The 15,945-nt window shown below is 43.7% G+C and overlaps 1 protein-coding gene across 1 annotated transcript; it reads right to left on the reverse strand.

The window, feature by feature from the left end:
• Window positions 1-10,659: 10,659 nt before the first annotated feature.
• Window positions 10,660-11,824, reverse strand: LOC124698441 (transcription factor MYB86-like). Its single transcript, XM_047230927.1, has 3 exons — window positions 11,659-11,824; window positions 11,397-11,526; window positions 10,660-11,311 (listed from the first exon to the last, which is right to left on the reverse strand). The coding sequence occupies exons 1-3, from the start codon at window positions 11,789-11,791 to the stop codon at window positions 10,660-10,662; spliced, it is 915 nt and encodes a 304-aa protein (XP_047086883.1). The 5' UTR covers window positions 11,792-11,824.
• Window positions 11,825-15,945: the final 4,121 nt, after the last annotated feature.

Genomic DNA, 15,945 nt, shown 5'->3' on the forward strand with positions numbered 1-15,945 from the left:
GCGAAGTTTCTCCTTCGTTAAATTGTTATATGGTTGGAATTGGAAAATGATACATGTAGTAATTGCTATAATGTCTTGGGTAATGTGATACTTGGCAATTGTTGTGCTCATGTTTAAGCTCTTGCATCATATGCTTTGCACCCATTAATGAAGAAATACATAGAGCATGCTAAAATTTGGTTTGCATAATTGGTTTCTCTAAGGTCTAGATAATTTCTAGTATTGAGTTTGAACAACAAGGAAGACGGTGTAGAGTCTTATAATGTTTTCAATATGTCTTTTATGTGAGTTTTGCTGCACCGGTTCATCCTTGTGTTTGTTTCTAACAAGCCTTGCTAGCCTAAACCTTGTATCGAGAGGGAATACTTCTCATGCATCCAAAATACTTGAGCCAACCACTATGCCATTTGTGTCCACCATACTTACCTACTACATGGTATTTTCCAGCCATTCCAAAGTAAATTGCTTGAGTGCTACCTTTAAAATTCCATCATTCACCTTTGCAATATATAGCTCATGGGACAAATAGCTTAAAAACTATTGTGGTATTGAATATGTAATTATGCACTTTATCTCTTATTAAGTTGCTTGTTGTGCGATAACCATGTTTATCGGGGAACGCCATCAACTCATTGTTGAATTTCATGTGAGTTGCTATGCATGTTCGTCTTGTCCGAAGTAAGGGCGATCTACACCGAGTTGAATGGTTTGAGCATGCATATTGTGAGAGAAGAACATTGGGCCGCTAACTAAAGCCATGTTCCATGGTGGAAGTTTCAGTTTTGGACAAACATCCTCAAATCTCTAATGAGAAAAGAATTAATTGTTGTTGAATGCTTAAAGCATCAAAAGAGGAGTCCATTATCTGTTGTCTATGTTGTCCCGGTATGGATGTCTAAGTTGAGAATAATCAAAAGCGAGAAATCCAAATGCGAGCTTTCTCCTTAGACCTTTGTACAAAGCGGCATAGAGGTACCCCTTTGTGATACTTGGTTAAAGCATATGTATTGCGGTGATAATCCAGGTAGTCCAAGCTAATTAGGACAAGGTGCGAGCACTATTAGTACACTATGCATGAGGCTTGCAACTTATAAGATATAATTTACATGATGCATATGCTTTATTACTACCGTTGACAAAATTGTTTCATGTTTTCAAAATCAAAGCTCTAGCACAAATATAGCAATCGATGCTTTTCCGCTATGAGGACCATTCTTTTACTTTCAATGTTGAGTCAGTTCACCTATTTCTCTCCACCTCAAGAAGCAAACACTTGTGTGAACTGTGCATTGATTCCTACATATTCGCTTATTGCACTTATTATATTACTCTATGTTGACAATATCCATGAGATATACATGTTACAAGTTGAAAGCAACCGCTGAAACTTAATCTTCTTTTGTGTTGCTTCAATACCTTTACTTTGAATTATTGCTTTATGAGTTAACTCTTATGCAAGACTTATCGATGCTTGTCTTGAAGTGCTATTCATGAAAAGTCTTTGCTTTATGATTCACTTGTTTACTCATGTCATACACATTGTTTTGATCGCTGCACTCACTACATATGCTTTACAAATAGTATGATCAAGTTTATGATGGCATGTCACTCCGTAAATTATCTTTGTTATCGTTTTACCTCGCTTCGGGACGAGCGAACTAAGCTTGGGGATGCTGATACGTCTCCAACGTATCGATAATTTCTTGTGTTCCATGCCACATTATTGATGTTATCTACATGTTTTATGCACACTTTATATCATATTCGTGCATTTTCTCGGAACTAACCTATTAACAAGATGCCGAAGTGCCGCTTGTCGTTTTCTCGCTGTTTTTGGTTTCGAAATCCTAGTAAAGAAATATTCTCGGAATTGGACGAAATAAAAGCCCAGAGGCCTATTTTCTCACGAAGCTTCCAGAAGACCGAAGACGAGACGAAGAGGGGCCACGGGGAGCCAAACCCTAGGGCGGCGCGGCCCCCCCTTGGCCGCGCGGCCCTGTGGTGTGGGCCCCCCGTGCCGCCTCTTGACTTGCCCTTCCGCCTACAAATAGCCTCCGTGACGAAACCCCCAGCACCGAGAGCCACGATACGGAAAACATTACCGAGACGCTCGTCGCCGCCGATCCCATCTCGGGGATCCCGGAGATCGCCTCCGGCACCCCGCCGGAGAGGGGATTCATCTCCCGGAGGACTCTACGCCGCCATGGTCGCCTCCGGTGTGATGTGTGAGTAGTCTACCCCTGGACTATGGGTCCATAGCGAGTAGCTAGATGGTTGTCTTCTCCCCATTGTGCTATCATTGTCGGATCTTGTGAGCTGCCTATCATGATCAAGATCATCTATATGTAATTCTATATGTTGCGTTTGTTGGGATCCGATGAATAGAGAATACTTGTTATGTTGATTATCAAAGTTATACATGTGTTGTTTATGATCTTGCATGCTCTCCGTTATTAGTAGATGCTCCGGCCAAGTAGATGCTTTTAACTCCAAGAGGGAGTACTTATGCTCGATAGTGGGTTCATGCCTCGCATTGACACCGGGACAAGTGATGTGAAAGTTCTAAGGTTGTGTTGTGCCGTTGCCACTAGGGATAAAACATTGATGCTATGTCTAAGGATGTAGTTGTTGATTACATTACGCACCATACTTAATGCAATTGTCTCGTTGCTTTGCAACTTAATACCGGAGGGGGTTCGGATGATAACCCGAAGGTGGACTTTTTAGGCATAGATGCAGCTTGGATGGCGGTCTATGTACTTTGTCGTAATGCCCAATTAAATCTCACTATACTCATCATGATATGTATGTGCATTGTCATGCTCTCTTTATTTGTCAATTGCCCAACCGTAATTTGTTCACCCAACATGCTGTTCGTCTTATGGGAGAGACACCTCTAGTGAACTCGTGGACCCCGGTCCAATTCTCTTTACTGAAATACAATCTACCGCAATACTTGTTTTTACCGTTTTCTCTCGCAAACAATCATCTTCCACACAATACGGTTAATCCTTTGTTACGAGCAAGCCGGTGAGATTGACAACCTCACTGTTTCGTTGGGGCAAAGTACTTTGGTTGTGTTGTGCAGGTTCCACGTTGGCGCCGGAATCTCCGGTGTTGCGCCGCACTACATCCCGCCGCCATCAACCTTCAACGTGCTTCTTGGCTCCTCCTGGTTCGATAAACCTTGGTTTCTTTCTGAGGGAAAACTTGCTGCTGTGCTCATCATACCTTCCTCTTGGGGTTGCCCAACGAACGTGTGAAATACACGCCATCACCATGCTTCTGGGGACGCCATCAACTATTCTTTGTTGAATATCATGTGAGTTGCTATGCATGTCCGTCTTGTCTGAAGTAAGAGAGATCTACCACGTTAATGGTTGGAGCATGCATATTGTTAGAGAAGAGCATTGGGCCGCTAACTAAAGCCATGATTCATGGTGGAAGTTTCAGTTTTGGACATACATCCTCAATCTCATATGAGAATAATAATTGTTGCCACATGCTTATGCATTAAAGAGGAGTCCATTATCTGTTGTCCATGTTGTCCCGGTATGGATGTCTAAGTTGAGAATAATCAAAAGCGAGAAATCCAAAATGCGAGCTTTCTCCTTAGACCTTTGTACAGGCGGCGTGGAGGTACCCCATTGTGACACTTGGTTAAAACATGTGCATTGCAAAGATCCGGTAGTCCAAGCTAATTAGGACAAGGTGCGGGCACTATTAGTATACTATGCATGAGACTTGCAACTTGTAAGATATAATTTTCATAACTCATATGCTTTATTACTACCGTTGACAAAATTGTTTCATGTTTTCAAAATAAAAGCTCTAGCACAAATATAGCAATCGATGCTTTCCTCTTTGAAGGACCATTCTCTTTACTTTTATGTTGAGTCAGTTCACCTATCTCTTTCCACCTCAAGAAGCAAACACTTGTGTAAACTGTGCATTGATTCCTACATACTTGCATATTGTACTTGTTATATTACTCTATGTTGACAATTATCCATGAGATATACATGTTACAAGTTGCAAGCAACCGCTGAAACTTAATCTTCCTTTGTGTTGCTTCAATGCCTTTACTTTGATTTATTGCTTTATGAGTTAACTCTTATGCAAGACTTATTGATGCTTGTCTTGAAGTACTATTCATGAAAAGTCTTTGCTTTATGATTCACTTGTTTAACTCATGTCATTACCATTGTTTTGATCGCTGCATCCACTACATATGTTTACAAATAGTATGATCAAGGTTATGATGGCATGTCACTTCGGAAATTATCTTTGTTATCGTTTTACTCGCTCGGGACGAGCAGTAACTAAGCTTGGGGATGCTTGATACGTCTCCGACGTATCGATAATTTCTTATGTTCTATGCCATATTATTGATGATACCTACATGTTTTATGCACACTTTATGTCATATTCGTGCATTTTCCGGAACTAACCTATTAACAAGATGCCGAAGTGCCGCTTCGTCGTTTTCTCGCTGTTTTTGGTTTCAGAAATCCTAGTAACGAAATATTCTCGGAATCGGACGAAATCAAGACCCAGGGTCCTATTTTTCCCGGAGCCTTCCAGAACACCCGAGAGCCGCCAGAGGGAAGCCCTGGGGGCCCCACACCACACCCTGGCGCGGCCAGAGGGGGGGGCGCGCCGCCCTATGGTGTGGGCCCCCCAGGCCCCCTCCGAGGCTGCCCTTCCGCCTATTTAAAGCCTCCGTCGCGAAAACCCTGATGCGAAGAACCACGATACGGAAAACCTTCCGCAGCCGCCGCCATCGCGAAGCCAAGATCCGGGGACAGGAGTCTCTCGTTCCGGCACCCGCCGGAGCGGGGAAGTGCCCCCGGAAGGCTTCTCCATCGACACCGCTGCCATCTCCACCGCCATCTTCATCACCGCTCGCTGCTCCCATGAGGAGGGAGTAGTTCTCCGTCGAGGCTCGGGGCTGTACCGGTAGCTATGTGGTTCATCTCTCTCCTATGTGCTTCAATACAATAATCTCATGAGCTGCCTTACATGATTGAGATTCATATGATGATGCTTGTAATCTAGATGTCATTATGCTAGTCAAGTGAATTTTACTCATGTGATCTCCGGAGACTCCTTGTCCCACGTGTGTAAAGGTGACAAGTGTGTGCACCGTGTGGGTCTCTTAGGCTATATTTCACAGTAATACTTACTCACCGTTATGAATGGCGTAGTGAAGTGCTTATTTATATCTCTTTATGATTGCAATGTATTTTGTATCACAATTTATCTATGTGCTACTCTTGCAATGTTATTAAAGTAGTTTTATTCCTCCTGCACGGTGTAATGGTGACAGTGTGTGCATCCGTGTTAGTACTTGGTTTATGCTATGATTATGATCTCTTGTAGATTATGAAGTTAACTATTGCTATGATAGTATTGATGTGTATTATTCCTCCTACATAGCATGAAGGTGACAAGTGTGCATGCTATATTAGTACTTGGTTTAGTCTTATTGATCTTTCATGCACTCTAAGGTTATTTAAATATGAACATTGAATTGTGGAGCTTGTTAACTCCGGCATTGAGGGTTCGTGTAATCCTACGCAATGTGTTCATCATCCAACAAGTGTGTAGAGTATGCATTTATCTATTCTGTTATGTGATCAATGTTGAGAGTGTCCACTAGTGAAAGTCTAATCCCTAGGCCTTGTTCCTAAATATCGCTATCGCTGCTTGTTTACTCGTTTTATCGCGTTACTTCGCTGCGTTACTATCGCTGCGTTACTACCGCTTGTTTATCGTCCCGGGCAAAGCACTTTTCCGGTGCCGTTGCTACTACTTATTCATACCACCTCGTATTTCACTATCTCTTCGCCGAACTAGTACACCTATTAGGTGTGTTGGGGACACAAGAGACTTCTTGCTTTGTGGTTGCAGTGGTTGCATGAGAGGGATATCTTTGACCTCTTCCTCCCGCGAGTTCGATAAACCTTGGGTGATCCACTTAAGGGAAACTTGCTACTGTTCTACAAACCTCTGCTCTTGGAGGCCCAACACTGTCTACAAGAATAGAAGCTCCAGTAGACATCATGCTGCAACTCTCGTGTATTTCTTTTCAGGCCAACGCCCAGAACAAGACCGACTATTCGGAATCCCACCTTATTCAATAAAGCTTTCATCTTTCATCCGCAATATTATGATTGCATCATTAGTTCTTACTTGTTCTCGATTTCAGGTAGGAATTAAGACCCTCGCTGGTCAGGCTGATCGTGCATCCGCAAGATCAGTAACTCCCAGAGGTTGTCCTAGCGCATTGGCGCACGAGCTTTGCACGTGTAGTCGGATCGTCAAGCACGAACTCCACCAACAAATCGATTTATCCACGTCTCATCGAAAGATCGGCCACCTTTACCCTATCACAACCTCTCCATGCTCATGCTCGACGTTTGCGGGACTCCCTACGGTCCCGTACATTGCTGCCGTCGGCCTGCAATCACCGGCACCCGAGCGGATCCAACACCGTCGTCTGTCATTACTTGCACCTCACTATATTCTGCAGCATCCAACCTGCCCCGAATAACCACTTCTTCAGGCCAGCAGGTTGCAGCCATAGTAAGACTCTGGCATTTTTTTTTTTGAATAAAAGTCTCTTGCATATATTACTACCTCAGTCCTAAAATAATTGTATCCGATAGATGTACAATTTTTGAATGGTGGAAGTATGGATAATTTTCTGAAATTTGAAGCCTCCAAATATTGTGCAGATAAGTGTTGACCGGATGGATAGAACATGGGTGTTGTGTGATTTGCATTTTACGAGGGAATACTTGGTAGGTGTGGATGGATTTTTGAACTTTGCTCGAGATAGATTTAGTGAGAATGATGAAATACTCTGCCCATGTAGCATTCATTTGAATCTCGAGTACAATACTCAAATTCAGGTGCGCAGTCACTTGTTACTCAAGGGAATTCCCCCGAAGGATAATACCCTACTTTTTGATTTCCTGATCTTGATTATTGATGATGATTACAACGTTGTCATGGTGGCTATGGTGATGAAGCTCGAGACTCTCCCAATCTATCTGAGTCTATCTACTCGGTAGTCCCTCCTAGGCTTTGTACAGGAGGCTAGGTCTCAGGTACCATGACTGGGTCAGTTACATGGTAGGGAAGAATTCTAGGGTTCCCTAATCTTGGGCTTGTCCTTGTTCGACACACCAGGAATATGGAATTTGAATGCTTCATAGTTGCCAGATTATCATGGGCTTCATGGTCTTTAGCAGATCATTAGGTGGGCCTCCAATTGTGTTGCAATAGGTATGTTAATGGTGGGTATCCGATGAGTCATTCCCACATAACTTGCATTAGCGCATCATGGGTACGTCTTCATGAGTTCGATGACGCCTGATCAACCAAAGGGAATCACTTTAGCACAATTCGAAAAAAAATTGAGTGTCGAAGCCAGAGGATCCAAAGTTAACTATTTATTCTCTATACAGCCCTATAACCCACTTGCAATGCAATAAAGCAAAATATGCAAGGTTATGATTTGTTGGTGTTACTAACTAGAAAGCGATAAACTAAGAGAGCTAAGTGTTGAAAGTAAAGGTGGAAAGAAATCTTATGCAAGGTGGACCTAGATGAAGGTAAATCAAGGGAGCAAACGTTTTAGGAATATGGTTGTTTCATTTGTTTTGCTTGTGACAATTAGTGGAGAACATATTTTATTCCAACTAGCATAAGTTCTAAAGAACTAGACCATTAAAACCCTGGGCCTAGAAACTAGCTCACAATGGGTCAATTAATTAAGTAAACGTGTCTAGCATCAACACACATAACCATCACATATAACTTTTAAAAGATAGTTTATTTTTTCTGAAGATGAGCCATAAATAGGTGCAGCTGCGAGCACAAGCAAATACTCCCCTAGTGATTGATCACAATGCAGTTTGCGAGCATGAAGGGAATTTTTAAGAGATAAAGTTCAACTACAGCCGTAAGTTTCAAGGTCCCCATTAGTTTATCCGTTTGTTGATTAACATGTTATTAATGGTCATGCATCTAAAAAGCAGGACATGATTTCTATCATCTCCTGCCATTCCAAACATCTAGACACACGCAACGGTGTGACAACCTTTTGCATTTCCCCAACATATGTGTGAACTCATACATCAGTACATAAGACCATCATAAAAGATAACAAACTTGTATTCAACCATAAAAACCATTTCACCATAAGCATGAACATATACTACTCAAACCTAGACACAAAGATCCAATACATCATGGAAAAACGATATGCCACCTCATACAACATGTTTATCAAGAGAGGATGAAGGGGTGTTGTTGTGGATGATGATGATGATGATGACCACGCCGGAGCGGGGTGGACCCACCCGGAGGCATTTCCGATAGCGGTTACCCCTTCAGTCTTTGTTAGGGGCGGACTTCATACTCTCTATTCATGTGTTTTCAATCTCTGCATCCATATGCCTCGTCAGATCGCGACCGGGAACCCTTTTATAGATGTCTTTAGGTCAAGACGAAGAGATCGACACGAAGAGACGACATCAGAGTGGGGCATGGTGGCGGTGCCACGGTATTAGGCCGCACTATCTACCCTTTTCGGCCCTCTGGTGGGCGCAGGTGAGGTTAAAGCTGCATGACTTCATTTTCTATAAAATATTTTTTTTAGAAAAAATCCCACGACCTTTTGATTCCGTGAAGGTCCCTGAAAGTCAAAAATATGAAAACGAGGTTTTTCTGCCCTGCTGGGTAATAATACAAATAAAAGGGATGTTTTAGGAAAATATCCAAAATCATTCTAAATCATGATTATAACCACTAATATGGATGAATTATGATGGAATATAGCACAACAAACTACACATAACATAGATGCATTTTAGATGCATCATGTACTAGCGAGCTACCACGGAGTTTATTTTAGTCCTACGTAAAATCTTGGAAAACATTGTGACTCCGTTGAAGTAGAAACTCGAGTACAACCAACCCGTACCAATTTATCCGTATTGCTTCTTTCTATAATACAAGCAAGACACGGATTATTTTGAATACCCAACGCAGTGGGGCACTGGAAGAGGAGGTAACAAACATCTTTTGGGCCAAAATTGCAAACTGGGCATTCCCGCGATGTGGCAATATGCATATTTGAAGAATCGATACCATCCATACAACACATAAAGATTTTGACTTTGATAGGTATTGTGAGTTTCCTCGGAATCTTCCAAACTTTGTTGACTGTTGAACTACCCGAGAGAGCAAGTTGGCCCTTCTATGGCCCAAACCTATGTCTCCACTACAAGATAATGCTATATTGTAAATGCTTGGTGAAGCCCCAAGCAACAAATTTTTCAAAACCTTAACTATGGAGATGAATTTGTAATATAAGTTTCATATCCACATCAAATAACAAGCTCTTAATAAGATACTCATCCCAACTTCATGTCACTGGATCGAGCAACTCTACAACTTCGGCATAAACATCTCCTCCCGGGGTAATGATTCTCATGTATGGGCTAGAAGGGATCCAAGGATCTTGCTAAATGTTGATACTTTCTCCATTCCCAACTCTTCATACTTACCTTCTTTTAAACATGGTTAAACCCGCTACAATGCTCTGCCAAGTAAACGAGGAACCCACCTTTGGTCCAGCCTTCAAAATATCGCCGCACGAGAACACGTCCACACAAAGATTCAAGTTCCTTGAGCAACCTCTGCACCTGTTTGGCGAGCATAGGAAGATTAAGAGCCAAAGTCTCTAGAGCCCATACCTCCCTCATACTTGTGTAGCAAAGTTTTCACCAGGCAAACCAACGCATGTTCGTGCTATTATCATCATCTCCGACCAGAACATATAGATATCATTCATCATCATACTCTTGCAAATTCCCTTAGAAATGTGAAAGTGGTCTAATAGTTGCCGTCTAATAAATAATGGTGGTGAAATTGTGCGTGCAGATCTCTTCTACACAATGGGCCATATCTCAACCAGGCTGGGCTGCTTGTAGCAACTCATACAAAGTTATGTAGATTTGTATAGGTAAACCCCCTGGAAGCAAGAGAACCTTTAACATTACTCCGGCATCACGGTTCCTTAATTAATTCCAGTTGTAGTGAATGGTAAACGAAGATTACACAGTTCACTCAAGAACGGGACCAGAATTTGGAGTAATGCACAGACCAAGAAACGACGACGTGAGGACCCCTCCTCGTGTCGAAAAAGATCAAGGGACCGACCCAAAATAAAAGTCAAATATACATATGAGCATGCATATAATTGCTGAGCTTCATACTACTCGCCAATTATTTATCCACCCTATTTAACCATGTATGGCCCATTTCTGTCGGCAGCCTGTACCACCACCGTTACCTGTCCTTTACACGATCAAACGTACTCAACACCGAACCAAATATAATGGAAACCTAGTACTAGTTGTTGTTGTAGTATAACGTAAAGTGTAGTTGTATGTAATTTTGGTAGTCAGGCTCAGCCAGTATCCATCCATCGATCTTTATCCTGCATGTACATATCAACTTCTAATCTTCCATGCAGTGTCGCAGCTAACACCAGTTGATTGATTTATGTGTGTATAGCTAGCACCAGTTTCAGCTCGCCGAGTTTTTTTTTATGGATTAGCTGATTGATTTATGTGTGTATAGCTAGCACCAGTTGCTTAGCCCGTGGACGTCGAACTGCGCCGCGTCGTCGTCGACTTTGACGCCGTCGTAGACGCACGGGCCCTGGAGGGCGCCCTGGCACGTCGGGGCGGCGGCGTGGAAGGCGCCGTCGAAGTAGTCCGACCACCTGAGCTCGTCCAGCGCGCCCGCGTAGTGGTCGACGATGTGGCCGGAGCCGGCGTCTGTCGGCCCGAGCTCGAGCCACGGCAGGTTGGCACCCGCGTCGGCTCCCGCGGGGCTCAGGCCGGTCACCGTGCTGGAGCTTGACGCTGACGGGAAGGCGCCGCAGTGCTGCTGCAGTGCGCCCATGTCGAAGGACTGGAGGCTCGGTACCTGGTAGTACTCTGGCACCTCGTTGCTTTGGACGGGGGCGACCGACCAGTCCATTGGCATCTTCAGGCCGTCCAGAATTTGCTCCACCGGGTCCTGGACCGGCGTCGTCGTGGCCGTCGTCGGGATGAGCTCAGCGTCGCTGAAGACCGCGCGGCACGCGGTGGTGGTGGCCTCGGCGAGCGGCTTGTGGGTGGCCGGGTCTATGCCGCGCTCCCTGAGCTTCTTCTTGATGTACGAGTTCCAGAAGTTCTTGACCTCGTTGTCTGTCCGGCCAGGCAGCTGTGCCGCAATCTGCGACCACCTGAATTACAATTCTTCTTCGTTGTTAATTAGGAATTCGGTAGACTGGAACACAGGGAGATCGAGGTTGCAGGTAGTAAACCTACTTGTTTCCTAGCATGGAATGGAGGTGTATGATGAGGTCCTCCTCCTCTTGTGAGAATGTGCCCCGTTTGAGGTCCGGCCTCAGGTAGTTTATCCACCTCAGCCTGCAGCTCTTGCCACACCTCTCAAGTCCTAAATAATTCGAACAACAAAATTTATCAATGCAACTGTTCTTCATTCTTCTCCCAAATTGCCTCTTAAGTACTAGAATTCAACACATAATGCATACATATGCATGTGTCAAGGCTGGTCATAAGATGATACCTGCAAGCTTAGGGACCGAGCTCCAGCAGCCATGGCCGTACTTAGCAATGTGGTTCATGAGCTTATCGTCTTCCTCCGGGGACCAGAGCCCTCTCCTCAGCCTCTTCTTGTGGCAGCATGACTGCTTCGCCATGGCCGGTACGCCGCGAGCTAGTCTATATTGAAAACTAACGGCCGGACAAGGATATGCACGATGGTGGCAGCGAAGAGAGGGAGAGGCGGAGGTATAAGAGGAGGAGGCGCGGGAGGGAAGAGGCCGGGCCGTCGCTCTCAGGTAGGTGATGGACAGTGCAGCGTGGGAGAGTGCCCTGACTGACCCGGGCGCCCCTCCCCTATCCCTTTGCTGGCTGCTGCGCACGGTTGCGCAGGACTTTGCTAGCTGTGCAGTGCAAGCTAGCTATAGCCATTCAGCTTCCCCCGCCCGGCCGGGAAATAAAGGGTGTAGGTCATGGATCATGATAAGGGCAAATCTTCAGTGGTGCATGCTCATAGGCCTCACAGTTGTTGTGGTGGGGCAGTTGACCTCTTCCTCTTTCTTCTCCCTTTCCCTCTAATCTAGACTTTCTCCTTCCTAGCTTCTTCTTACACCAATCATCTTGTTTAGGTAACTAAGTAAACGTTTATTGTTGACAAATATTGCACGGGCGCACCTAGAGCTCAGTCGACTAAGCTTTAGCTCTTCGGGTGACATCAACTATATTATTTGAGGAATATAAACATTTTGTAACCTCCTGAACAAAAAAATTGTATAACATTTTTTTTAATTCATGAACAAATATTTTGTACTGCGTGAACAACTGTTTTGTACCGCGTGAACAATTATTTTGTACCGCGTGAGCTACAACCCACTCGCAATTGTCGTATAAACATGAATCGTGAGGTAAATCCAATTGCTAAGGAGTCAACTGAGATATTAAATCTCAGATGCCAGAGAATTAGCAATTCCGATTCAACATTTCAATCTATTGCAGTCAGTCAGCTGGAAATCACATCATGCATGTAAGTGTCGATTCACCCCTTGTCATCCTCATGGATCACATGTTCAACAAACATAGAAGAAAATAGGAGAGAATGGTTCTCGGTCAACCGAGAATAAGGCTTAGTTCTCGGTCAGTTGCATCTCCCTTGATACTCAGCCAACACGAATAATGAAGCAATTGAAATGGTTAGGGACACTACTTTTCATCAGTTACAACGCATACAACCGGAAAAAACTCAGTTGCAACTCACAAGACACACAAATCACGATACAAATTTAAAGGTTCTTGAGTTGATCGAGCTGTAAGCAAATTTTTGATCGACCGGGAACTAGCAAAACCGTAAGAAAACACGTCTTCTAAGTTGCAGGCGAGTGTGGTACCATAAAACATTTTTCTTCATGTACTTTGCTCCACCTTTCAATCTTTCATCATTCCTTCTTTGAGTAAGTGGGGAACATTAACTTGTGGAGGAGTGGGGACAATATGCCTTGTGTGGTACCACTAAATTTTCATCCTCATATATGCATGTGATTTTGCAGTCCGGGGGTACGTACTAGGTTTATGGTTGTTCTCAATCTTTTTCCGAGCAAAGTTACCGACCTTCCATCGCCCCCCTGGAGAAAGGGATTGGCCCAAAAGGCACCATGCATGCATGCATGGATCATGCTTCTGTGGCTCACAGTCTTCTCTTCCGACATTCACTTTGCTTTATCACTACTCTCCCCTTCTTTCTCTCTCTTCTTTCCCAGGGAAATAGTAGATGGATGTGATTCAACATTAGTCCTCCTCGACAAATGTAACATCCATGTCGACATGTCATCCAACAAGACTTGCAGAAGCTAATTAATAAAATCACCAGAGGCCAGTGCACGCACGCCGCGAGAAACTCATGCATCCACGACCAGGACGGGGGGAAAAAGACGTATTGGGCAGTTATATGGATGTGACAGGAAACCGGGCTGCTAGGACTGTGTTTGTAGAGGCCTCAAATCACTGTGCATGGAAGCAAGCGTGTACGTGTGAGCGCTTCTGATTAGAAGCAACCATGGTACATTGGTACCTGCACCTGCAGGCAACCGAATCAAAACTCAATCTTCACTTTTCTAGCTGCATAGGTTAGTACAATATATAGGTAGATCGACAGTTGTGTAGCTAGGTTAGTACTTGATTGTACTCATGCGTGTGCATGCGTATACATGGACATGTCGTGCTGTCGTGCATCCTCGATTTTGAAAAAATTAACCTGAATCTGGAAATATCTCACAAAATAACCTGGTTTCGAAAAGAATTCACAAAATAACCTTTTGCTCAGCTCCGCACAAGATGGAGCCATGCTCAGTAGCACGACTCCGTCCCAGGTGGAGCCAAGCTAAGAAGCACGACGCCGTTGCAGGTGGAGCCGAACTCAATAAAACGGCTCCGTCCAGGGTGGAGCCAAGCTCAGAAGCACAACGCCGTCCCAGGCGGAGCCAAACTCAGTAGCACGGCTCCGTCCCAAGTGGAGCCAAGCTCAGTAGCACGACTCCGTCCCAGGTGGAGCCAAGGTCCTTAGCAGTTTTCTAACAACAATTGAGAGTGGTTCACCCAGTTAGGATCAAGTTTATTGAACCCAACAGCGAGGTTTGCATCATCTCGGACCGCCACCAAGAGATACTCAAGACAAATATTTTCTATTTTATGCTTATTTCCATTTAAATGGTTATGTGTGCAAAATTGTCACCGGCGGGCGATTAAACCCCTGTCGCCCTGCAACCTAACCTTGTTAGAAAAGACTTCGAGTCACTGATGCACGTGAAACTCGTCAGAAGTAAGGCGCTCTGTTGACCGTACTTATTAGGTGCATGTGAGAAATTTTGTGGTGCCTTCGAATACTCTCCAAGTTATTATACTGTTGGTTGATTAATAAGCGTCTCCCTCAGTTCGTTGTGATTTTCTAGAGAGTCTAGACATCTTTCGGTCTGTGGTTGTGAGCTACAACCTGATGTTTGTTGGTACTAGATCGCACCTAGGAACCCAAACTATTGAGGAAGCACATTGCAAAGAGAAGTGGACTAATATAGCAAGGGTAGATGATAAAATCTATGATAAGTTATACTTCATGATAAAAATAAACATCTCAGGAAGCACATTGCAAAGATAAATCGAATAATATGGCAAGGATAGATGACAAAATCTATGACAAGTTATGCTTCATGATAAAAAAAACATCTCAAGCTGGCGAGGAAGCACATTGCAAAGATAAATAGAATATATATCAAGGATGAATGACATAATCTCATAGTTCATTATAAAAAGTAGTTTATATGATAACAAACTGATAAAAACCTATAAAATACATATACTATGTCTTCCATCACTCTACTCTATCACCATAAGGACATGTATGGCAACGACGTCGGAGGTACAAATCACACCGAGATCGCACTCTCTGTTGACGTGTCACCCCGGTTCAAACGAGTAATGTCAAGGAACAGCTATTGAGAAGAATAGAGACTTGCTATGGTACATCTTCTAATTTTGCACACATAACCACCTAAACGAAAATAAACATAAAATAGAAAATAATTGTGTTGTGTATCCTTTGGTGGCGGTCAGAGATGATGCAAACCTCTCAGTTGGGATCAATAACCTTGGTCCTCGTCAGTTGCATGAACCATGTACTCCTAATTATTGTTGGAAAACGGTTAAGGACCTTGGCTCCACCTAGGACGGAGCCGTGGTACTAAGCTTGGCTCCGTCTGGAATGGAGCCGTGCTACTGAATTTGGCTCCGCCAGAGACGGCGTTGTGCTTCTGACGTTGGCTCCACTCGGAACGGAGCCGTGCTATTGAGTTTGGCTCCACCTAGGACTGTGTTGTGCTTATCAGCTTGGCTCCACCTAAGACGGAGTTGTGGTGTTGAGCATAACTCCGTTTGGTGCGGAGCCAAGCAAAAGGTTATTTTGTGAAATCTTTTCAGAACCAGGTTATTTTATGATATCTTTCTAAATTTAGGTTAATTTTATCAAAATCGACTCATGCATCGATCTCTTTTAAGTTTTGCCCATATATAAGAAGAAAAAACCATTTTGCTTTCATGCCAAACAAGGCATCACTTCTGACCTCTTTCATTTCAAACTAAATAAAAAATACTTTCTTTCAAGCTTATTTTCTCGAGCTGTAAATTTGCCGAGCTCCATGGGCACTAGGCATCTTAGCCATAATGTATAAGGGTTGGCAGAGAAAGAACCTCAATTAATTAGCCGAGGTGGAAGAGCCCCGACATACTCCCTTCATTTCATAATTTTGGTCCTAGTTTTAATTTAAAA

The sequence above is a fragment of the Lolium rigidum genome, chromosome 3 (assembly GCF_022539505.1).
Source record: "Lolium rigidum isolate FL_2022 chromosome 3, APGP_CSIRO_Lrig_0.1, whole genome shotgun sequence".
NCBI lineage: Eukaryota > Viridiplantae > Streptophyta > Magnoliopsida > Poales > Poaceae > Lolium > Lolium rigidum.